Consider the following 11,361-nt stretch of genomic DNA (forward strand, 5'->3'; position numbering starts at 1 on the left):
ATTCACACACCCATTCACACACCTTTACATAGATGGTGCATTACATTCACCCATTCACACACCGATGGCGGGGGGAACCATGCAAGGCACCAACCTGCACATCGGGAGCAATCAGGGGTTCAGAGTCTTGCTCAAGGACACTTCAACACTAACTCTGTGGGGGAGCCCACAGGGATCGAACCGAGAACCTTGTGGTTCCCATCGGGCCACTCTACCGCTGAACACACATGTATTCCCTCTCATTTAGAGGCTTCTGGGCACACAGGGAGAGAGAGAGGCCGATATACGGCCTTGTAATTAACCCATTTTGGGGCGGGAACCCATTTTGGTGTAAAGCATTATTTTATGCTTTAGCTATTTAAAAATAGCAGATCTACAAGCTCATAGCGCGCCACCGAGTGGCGCGCTACGAGCTTGTAGGTCTGCTATTTTTTGAAAAATTGAAGAGCGACTGACACAGAAGACATTTTTTTAGAATCTGATCTCAGGTCAGAATGGAAAACTGTCAGGATGTAGGAGACATTTTTAGAATCTGATCTCAGGTCAGAATGGAAAACTGTCAGGATGTAGGAGACATTTTTAGAATCTGATCTCAGGTCAGAATGGAAAACTGTCAGGATGTAGGAGACATTTTTAGAATCTGATCTCAGGTCAGAATGGAAAACTGTCAGGATGTAGAAGACAATTTTAGAATCTGATCTCAGGTCAGAATGGAAAACTGTCAGGATGTAGAAGACATTTTTTTAATCTGATCTCAGGTCAGAATGGAAAACTGTCAGGATGTAGGAGACATTTTTAGAATCTGATCTCAGGTCAGAATGGGTTAAATTCCTCACAGCGTGGTTCTTCCACAAAGAATGTGTGTTTTCTGAAAAACGTGTCGGTGAAAAAAGCTCAAACGCTTTTTTTCACGTCAAGTCAAGAACCGCCAGAATGATGTGTATTTGGCCGCCCCATCTGAAAATATTTGAGTTAAAAACATTTGTTTTGAAAGAATAATATTATATTCAAAGATGTCTAAGTCTTTGAATAAGATGAATCCTCTCTCTCTCGCGGGGACCAGATAAATTATCTTGCATGTCTCACGCGGTGTCTAACTGACTATGGATTGTTTTGTGAACCCCCCTCCCCCCATACAAGATTTGTTGTTTTCAAATCTGTCGTAACAGATCTCCAAGCTCTCAACGTGTCACAGTAAGATGTGTGTATAGGTGGTAGAATGCTTGCTGGGTGGGGGGTCCTATTGAAGCCCTTTTCAACGACACCTGGGGGGGAGCGGAGGGGGAGGGGAGGGTCCCCACAATGATCCCCCACTTTGAGAAGCACTACTTATGTGAGGTGTGAAGTGTCTCTCTCACACACACACACACACACACACACACACACACACACCATTGTTACGCAGCTGTCTGTAAACAAAGCAGGCAGGCCACTGAAAAGGAGAAACGAAAGCGAGCCGACACGAATAATCACTGAAAATAGACAAACAAAGACATCTGTGAATGTCAAGGCTATATAGCTTCCTCTTTCCCCTCGCCACACACACACACACAGACAGACACACACAGACACACACAGACAGACACACACACAGACACTTACAGACAGCGTTGGGGGAATGATTCGTAAACATCTGGATGGGGCAGAGGAAAGGAAACCACACACACGGTTGTAATGCTACTCCACAGAGACTGCCAGGCGACACACTGCTCACGCGTCACACCCACATGTGTGCCCCTATTGAATGGCGTGCCTCTAGGCCCTGCCTTTATAGAGTCCAGGAGAGTCTGGTTTTCGTTCAACCCTTGTTTTCACATCAAGTCGTGTTATTTTATTTATTTTTAGCATTTGGAGCCACGCGTCGCACAGAGCTGTCCGGAGAACTCGCCGGTTTACCGACTCGCCGGTAAAGTCTACATTTAGACCGTCTATATATAGACGTTGAAACGACGTTGTTTCAACGTCTAATCTAAGCTTAGACTGCTAAAAAACTCATTTTTACCCAATTTCATTTAGACGTCTAAAAGCCGAAAATTGCTCAGTGGGGTAGATCTACCAGATCACAAAGGCTGTGCAGGTAGACCACATGACATACATTTTAAATATAAAAACTATTTTTGACTGGCATAAAAAAGGTCCTTGTCAGCTTAAACCCATAATGCAATACTTTCAAGAGTGTGTCTGCTTTGTGCACAAATGTCGGTAGATTACAAATTAAATTAAAAAAAACCCTATTCCATTTCTCCCCTTTCCCATTCCAAGTGCCTTAAATGTAATGCCAGCACCGCTATTCCAAAGCCATTTTTTTCAGCAATAGTATTATAATGTTTTCGGTGGGTCGATCTTGTTGAGCTGGAGGTCATTTCGAAAGTATAGCTCTCAGGTCAAAAAGGTGTGGGCAGCACCCGTGTAATCTATACGTTCTCTAGAATGCGTAGAAACGCAGATGTTTAACAGTAATAATTTAAACTCTCGAGAGCGTGAGATGAAACCAAATGGACCCGTACGGGGTCCATTTTTACTCAAGTACAAGAATCAATACGGCAATGTAAAAAAAATAGTAGTCTTAGAAGTACAAAAGTAATAGCATTGTGAGCTTGTAGATCTGCATATTTATTCATTTCAAATGACCGGTGGTGATCTGATGAATTGAAAGTGGAGAACCCTGATGTAAACAAGTGCTTTTGTTCTGGTTTTATCCTTTTTTTTTTTTTTTAAGATTTTTTTTTGCGGCTTACGCCTTTTATTGATTTTTGAAGGGACAGACAGTAGGCTGACAGGAAACGGGAGAGAGATGGGGGGATGACATGCAGTAAAGGCCGTGTCGGGTCCGGGAGTCGAACCCGCGGCACACTGCGACTGGATCACCAGTCCGGTGCCCAGACCGTTACGCTACGGCCTGGGCCGGTTTTATCCTTTTGTAGTAATAATAATAATATATACGATTTATATAGCGCTTTTCTAGGTACCCAAAGTCGCTTTACAGAAAGAAGTATAGACATATTTATTAGAAAACTAATTAAAAGGTTTAAAAGGTTAAAAACTAGAAATAAAAATCAAAAGCGGGGCAAACAAGAAGGGTGTGTGTGTGTGTGGGGGGGGGGGGGGGGGGGGGGGGGGGGGTTATGTAGGGAAAGCCAGTTTGAAAAGGTGGGTTTTGAGTGTGCTTTTAAACATTTGGAAGGTGGGGGCAGCTCTGATGTGAGTTGGGAGTGAGTTCCAAAGAGAAGGGGCAGCCACTGCGAAGGTTCCAGTTGGTTGGCAGTGACCTGTACCTTCGTCTGAACTGTTCTATACAGACCGGTAATGACACGTTCATACAACCAATCATAACCTACTACGTGACTAAAGTTTTCAAATAATTACAGTGGGGTTATAAAAAGTACAGGTATGACAAGGCGCGTGACATCATCATCATCAAACCAGGAAGTTCTGCGGGACCGCCTACTGAAAAAAGACATCTTTCTGGCCTCGACAGCCCAGACATCCAATCGAAAAAGTCCAATATGATTCCATTAAACAACGTTAAGCAATGTTAAACTCACTTTGTCACTCACTTTATGAATGCTCATACCCTCTATATTTACCTCTAGTAAAAAACAAGAATCTCAAACAAATACCAAAAAACATCACATGTACCGTCCATTTACAAGAAGTCTACACAATTAGAGAATGTAGAAGTATTGTTATTTTGATCAACGTTCGTATCTCTCCTAATGGTACCAACACCATGTTATCTCTCCTAATGGTACCAACACCATGTTATCTCTCCTAATGGTACCAACACCATGTTATCTCTCCTAATGGTACCAACACCATGTTATCTCTCCTAATGGTACCAACATCATGTTATCTCTCCTAATGGTACCAACACCATGTTATCTCTCCTAATGGTACCAACACCATGTTATCTCTCCTAATGGTACCAACACCATGTTATCTCTCCTAATGGTACCAACATCATGTTATCTCTCCTAATGGTACCAACATCATGTTATCTCTCCTAATGGTACCAACACCATGTTATCTCTCCTAATGGTACCAACATCATGTTATCTCTCCTAATGGTACCAACACCATGTTATCTCTCCTAATGGTACCAACACCATGTTATCTCTCCTAATGGTACCAACACCATGTTATCTCTCCTAATTGTACCAACATCATGTTGTCTCTCCTAATGGTACTAACACCATGTTATCTCTCCTAATGGTACCAACACCATGTTATCTCTCCTAATGGTACCAACACCATGTTATCTCTCCTAATTGTACCAACATCATGTTATCTCTCCTAATGGTACTAACACCATGTTATCTCTCCTAATGGTACCAACATCATGTTATCTCTCCTAATGGTACCAACACCATGTTATCTCTCCTAATGGTACCAACATCATGTTATCTCTCCTAATGGTACCAACACCATGTTATCTCTCCTAATTGTACCAACATCATGTTGTCTCTCCTAATGGTACCAACACCATGTTATCTCGCCTAATGGTACCAACACCATGTTATCTCTCCTAATGGTACCAACATCATGTTATCTCTCCTAATGGTACCAACACCATGTTATCTCTCCTAATGGTACCAACACCATGTTATCTCTCCTAATGGTACAAACGTCATGTTATCTCTCCTAATGATACCGACACCATGTTATCTCTCCTAATGGTACCGACATCATGTTATCTCTCCTAATGGTACCGACACCATGTTATCTCTCCTAATGGTACCAACATCATGTTTTCTCTTCTAATGGTACCAACATCATGTTATCTCTCCTAATGGTACCAACATCATGTTGTCTCTCCTAATGGTACCAACATCATGTTGTCTCTCCTAATGGTACCAACATCATGTTATCTCTCCTAATGGTACCAACATCATGTTATCTCTCCTAATGGTACCAACATCATGTTGTCTCTCCTAATGGTACCATCATCATGTTGTCTCTCCTAATGGTACCATCATCATGTTGTCTCTCCTAGGTACCAACATCATGTTATCTCTCCTAATGGTACCAACACCATGTTATCTCTCCTAATATCAAGGTTCAAGTTTATTTAGTGTCCCCGAAAGGCAAATTGGGTTGCAGCATAGACAGTACAATAAACAATGAATGAAACAGTACAGACAACAAACAGTTCACATAGCGGATACCAGAGTAAAAGGTGCACACAACCATTAAAGTGCAGGCGTTTAAAGTGCTATGCGATAGGTCATAAAAGTGCGTGTGCATAGACATAGGCACAAGATAATACAGTAAAAAGTAAAAGTGCTCATCATAAGGTTATATCCTCGATCTACGCACAGCAGCATTCAGTGTGTGAATAGAGACCGGGACAAAGGAATGTTTGTGCCTGTTTGTGGCACAGGGGGCTCGCAAGCGAAGGCCGGATGGGAGAAGGATGTACTCTCCGTATAGTGGGTGAGCAGCATCAGATCGGATACACAGGGCTTTGTTAAGTACCTGTTTCTTAAAGATCTGGTCTAGGCCGTTCATTTGTGAGCCAATGATTTTTGAGGCCACTTTTACAATTCTCCCTAGGGAATTTTTGTCTCTGATGCAGAGATTCCCATACCAACAGATAATGGAGAAAGAAATGACGGACTTGATGTAGGCACTGTAAAACAGTTTCATCAGAGTCTTGTCGACATTGAACTTAGCCAATTTCCTTAGGCAGTACAGGCGTTGTTGACCTTTTTTTTCGCATCACATCAGTATTTAGGTCGAATTTCAGTTTGTCATCAAATAATTGTGCCTAGATACTTGTAGCTGGGCACAATATCTACAGTCTGTCCATTGACAACACTCTTCTGGGGGGATTGTGGGGAACGTCTAAAATCTATGCATAGCTCTTTTGTTTTTGAAACATTAAGCTGCAAGAAGGCGTTGTCACACCAGGATAGAAAGTCGTCTACCACTTGCCCGTGACAGTTCTCATCATTGTCAAGCAGGCTGACGATGACCGAGTCGTCAGCGTATTTAATGATGAATCTATTTTGGAAATGGCTAACACAATCGTTGGTATAAAGAATGTAAAGAAAGGCAGATAAAACACAGCCCTGGGGCGAGCCAGTAGAAGATGTCAGGAAGCTAGACAGTATTTCATTAACCCTTACACGTTGAGATCTGTTGGTTAAAGAAGTCAAGAATCCAGCCCACCAGACAGGGATCTACACCAAAGGAGTTAACCAGTTTATCAACCAAGACATGGGGCTGTATGGTATTAAATGCTGAGGAAAAATCAATAAAGAGCAGCCTAGCATGGGTTTTACTACCTTCAAGGTGTTTGTGTAGGAGATTCAATAAGGTGGCAAGGGCATCTTGAACACCCCTTCCAGCCCTATACGCAGACTGTTGGATATTACCAACATCATGTTATCTCTCCTAATGGTACCAACACCATGTTATCTCTCCTAATGGTACCCTACCAACATCATGTTATCTCTCCTAATGGTACCAACACCATGTTATGTCTCCTAATGGTACCAACATCATGTTATCTCTCCTAATGGTACCAACACCATGTTATCTCTCCTAATGGTACCAACATCATGTTATCTCTCCTAATGGTACCAACATCAACACAGCATGGAATTGTGGACAAGATATTATTCAACGACAACAACATATTCTTTAGTTTTGGGTCTTTGATTGATTGATTGAAGTATTTATTACCAGTATGCAGAATACTGTAGGTACATTTCAAGCACAACTCAATACAAAGACTGCTAACTGTGAAGCTTTACACTTGTTTACAAGAGGGTCCACCATGTTCAATTCATCAAAACAAAAACAAAAAGAGGCTAAATGTAAATGTCATCAAATGGTGGTCCGTGGCTTAAATGCTGAATAAATACTGGGCCTTCCTTGATATGAAAAGGGTTGATATTAAACCACTGTACTTAACATTATGGAGTCACAGAATTCAACGGGTCACCGACTCGGTTGTAACACCAAACACATCAACCTCTACCTCTACTATAGTCTATAGTCTCGGCACCGCCAAATAAACCTACTTTATCTCCTCCTCTTTCTAACAGAATCCAAATGAATTAAAAAAACAAACAAACTAAAAGGTTTAACTGAATGAACAATAAACCGACAAAACACTAAACAATTAAGACACAAACCCAAACAAACCACGGCTGGCTGTTATAGGAAAACGAGACGAGGAGAAGAACGAAAAGCGACGGTTTGTGTCGAAGAGAGAGAGAGAGAGGAAGAAAAACACACTAAAACACCAAACAAACCGTAAAGATTTATTTTAGACTCTCCTGGATGTTATGTATCGATTCAGAATCCAGGAGAGTCTAAAATAAATCCTAACGGCCACACTGTATATCGAGGCTCGTCCCCCATCTCTCTCTCTCTCTCTCTCTCTCTCTGTGGCTGGTTTAAGTGTTTCATTGTGGGAAAAAAACAATATAAAAACCTTTAATATTTAATTCATGTAGTCTTTGTCGTTCTTTCATTGTTACCTGAGAGAAGCAGCAGGGACTGCACATGATGACGGTGTCACTGTGATGTTCCGACGACGACAAGCAAGCTGGTACAATCCCTTCATGAAATTATAAATAATGTGAATAATACTGATAATGTAGCTCCGATTCTGAAACAACAGCACGAGCAGCGTGTGTGTGTGTGTGTGTGTGTGTGTGTGCAAACTGCTACTCTCTCTCTCGCTCTCTCTCCACAACCTCCTCCCTAGCTCCACTCTCTCCCTCTCCGTGTGTGTGTGTGTGTGTCACTGTCTCTCTCTCTCTCTCCGCGTGTGTGTGTGTGTGTGTGTGTGTGTGTGTGTGTGTGTGTGTGTGTGTGTGTGTGTGTGTGTGTGTGTGTGTCTCTCTCTCCTCTCCACAACCTCCTCCTCCACTGTCTCTCTCTCTCCCTGTGTGTGTGTGTGTGTGTGTGTGTGTGTGTGTCCTTCCCTCCCCCCCCCAATTCTCTGACTGTCCCTCCCTACTGTGTCATGACGTCACGCAGGCAGTGGTGGGAAAAGTAAAGGGTAACAAGACTACTCGCCCCGTTTCTGTTTTCCTCCCAGAATTTTCCCCAGTGAGGGGTGGGAGAGGCTGGACAGCAGACGGCTGGACTTTGAATTTCTCTAACTATAAACTTGCATGACAGCAGAACAGCCTAAGTACAAATATAATTTATGAAAAGCTACTACAGTGAAGTCTGTTCACAGAAGTAAAGTACTCTCATTTTTTTGTTCTTTACTCCAGAAAGTAAAAGTATATATACTCATCATACTAAACTTTAGTATGATGAGTACATATACTTTTACTATATACTTTAGTAACTAAAGTATATATACTCATCAGAGTTAGTAAAGTAAAAGTATATATACTCATCAGAGTTAGTTACCGCCAGTACTCTAGCTGTCATTAAATGTATACAGAGATACTCTGTTTTACAAGTAATACTCGTAACGTAATACGTAAACGTATACATTTACAGATTCATTATGAAGAATGTCCCATGTCAAGTTTCCAAATGTATATCTTTTGAAAATAGCTTGTGGATCGACTATATATATATATATATATATATATATAATAGCCGATCCACAAGCTATTTATAATATAATATATATATATATATATATATATATATATATATATATATTATTATAAATAGCTTGTGGATCGGCTATATTAAAATGGCTGAAATCATGAAGTGGTTAATGTACGCTATGTTTGGTCAGAATAATCCTAATCTACAAAGTAACTAGTAGTCTAAATAAAATAAATGTAGTAAATGTATCTCCATTTAAGAAGATCACTTCACGACACTGCATCGAACCCTGGATGCATACATGGAGAAGACTGGATCTCTAGATCTGCATATATGGAGCCGGCCAGCAACTCCATACATCTGACCTCAAACCTCAAACCCATATATGGAGCTGACCTGTTCTGACATTCCATAATATGTTGATCTGACCTCATCAAACCCTGTACACTCAAGACACGCTCCATATATGGCCAGTACAGAATTGACCTATTGCTAAGCCCCTCCCCAAACTGCTATGGTCCAACATGACCCGCTTTAATTACTTCAGTCTAAATTAGTAGCTCAATGCTCAACACACGTATAATTAATGGCCAATTTGAAATGACATAAAAATATAAATTTTCAGGATTCAAACTCAAAAAAAAAAAAAAAAAAAAATTCATAGCAAAAACAATTGCTACGACAATAATATATGGCCATCTGGAGTGAGTGTGGAAATATAGTGGCCCTCTCCATCGTCAAAGTTGCACACCCCTGCTATAGGCCTATGATTAAACATTGTTTTATCATATAAAATCATATCTTTTTCCAGTGCATACAGTATGGCAGGCCTTGTTGACGGATTTGGAAAGAGATTTTGAAGGTTCTGGTTCCAAAAATGAACCAGTATTTAATGTGTTAAAATCCATGATATTTACATTGGAATGAGTGAGGCTGGAAAGTGTCCAAGTTGGAGTGTCTAAGTGTGAGAGGGCGGGGCTTAGCTATAGGTGAATTCATTCATTGATCTGACCCCCCCCCCCCCATGCCAGAGTGCCAGCGCTCGCCCAGCAGTCTGCCGTCACCCAGGAGGACGTGTGCTTCTCGCCCAGCAGTCTGCCGTCACCCAGGAGGACGTGTGCTTCTCACCCAGCAGTCTGCCGTCACCCAGGAGGACGTGTGCTTCTCACCCAGCAGTCTGCCGTCACCCAGGAGGACGTGTGCTTCTCACCCAGCAGTCTGCCGTCACCCAGGAGGACGTGTGCTTCTCACCCAGCAGTCTGCCGTCACCCAGGAGGACGTGTGCTTCTCACCCAGCAGTCTGCCGTCACCCAGGAGGACGTGTGCTTCTCACCCAGCAGTCTGCCGTCACCCAGGAGGACGTGTGCTTCTCACAGCAGTCTGCCGTCACCCAGGAGGACGTGTGCTTCTCACCCAGCAGTCTGCCGTCACCCAGGAGGACGTGTGCTTCTCACCCAGCAGTCTGCCGTCACCCAGGAGGACGTGTGCTTCTCACCCAGCAGTCTGCCGTCACCCAGGAGGACGTGTGCTTCTCACCCAGCAGTCTGCCGTCACCCAGGAGGACGTGTGCTTCTCACCCAGCAGTCTGCCGTCACCCAGGAGGACGTGTGCTTCTCACCCAGCAGTCTGCCGTCACCCAGGAGGACGTGTGCTTCTCACCCAGCAGTCTGCCGTCTTTGCTTCTGGGCGGGGGATGTGGTCCCTGGAACAACATATTTTCAGATGGGGGGTCGGCGGCCAATTACATATATTTTTGTGAGTCCTGTTCGTGAGAACCACTGACATAGAAACATGGGGGGTTTTCAGAAAACTGTCAAGATTTAGAAGTAATTTTGTAGAATCGACCTCAGGTCTAAATGTGTTAAGTACAGTCAGTATTAATACTTTCCACCAGTGGAGGTACAGTAGGCTACATAAAAGCCAGCCAAGCAGAATCATAAATATAGGTTATTGTACAGAAATAACAGTGTGTGGGTTTTGGAGGAAATGTATGTTTAGAATGCTGGCACAAACATTACCGTAGTGCAGTCATGGTTCCCAAACGTTCACATGTCAAAGACCCCCAGGATGACAATCATTAGCCTGCGGACCCCCCATTAGAAAAGACATGCCAGGGACCCCCATTAAAAAAGGTATGCCAGGGACCCCCATTAGAAAAGATATGCCAGGGACCCCCCATTAGAAAAGACATGCCAGGGACCCCCCATTAGAAAAGATATGCCAGGGACCCCCCATTAGAAAAGGTATGCCAGGGACCCCCCATTAGAAAAGGTATGCCAGGGACCCCCCATTAGAAAAGGTATGCCAGGGACCCCCCATTAGAAAAGGTATGCCAGGGACCCCCCATTAGAAAAGGTATGCCAGGGACCCCCCCATTAGAAAAGGTATGCCAGGGACCCCCCATTAGAAAAGATATGCCAGGGACCCCCCATTAGAAAAGGTATGCCAGGGTCCAGGGACCCCCCATAAGAGAAGAGTTTTACGGCTCTAGCAGTGATTCTCAACCCGTTTAATTTCAAGGACCCCCAGTTTGACATGCATTAGTCTACGGAGCCCCATTTAATCTATCTCTGGGACCCCCGATTTATATTGTAAAATCAATGTTTATTTTACTCTGAGAGTGTACAAATGACCCTGATGGGTCCATTTGGTTCCATTCATACACTCTTCAGAGTTACAGACCCATAAGGGTCCATTTGGTTCCATTTGTATACTCTCAGAGTCACAGACCCATAAGGGTCCATTTGGTTCCATTCATACACTCTCAGAGTTACAGACCCATAAGGGTCCATTTGGTTCCATTTGTATACACTCTCTGAGTTACAGACCCAT

The 11,361-nt window shown here is 42.9% G+C and overlaps 1 protein-coding gene across 1 annotated transcript in view; it reads right to left on the reverse strand.

Moving 5' to 3' along the window:
- The window catches only part of serinc5 (serine incorporator 5), a 38,006-nt gene extending 30,328 nt beyond the window's left edge, over window positions 1-7,678 (reverse strand). The window contains exon 1 of the mRNA XM_083785047.1: window positions 7,491-7,678. Coding sequence (XP_083641173.1) covers window positions 7,491-7,517 — 27 coding nt within the window. The 5' untranslated portion in view covers window positions 7,518-7,678. The remainder of the gene's footprint in view (window positions 1-7,490) is intronic.
- Window positions 7,679-11,361: the final 3,683 nt, after the last annotated feature.

The sequence above is a fragment of the Protomyctophum parallelum genome (assembly GCF_964188405.1).
Source record: "Protomyctophum parallelum genome assembly, chromosome: 15".
Lineage (NCBI taxonomy): Eukaryota > Metazoa > Chordata > Actinopteri > Myctophiformes > Myctophidae > Protomyctophum > Protomyctophum parallelum.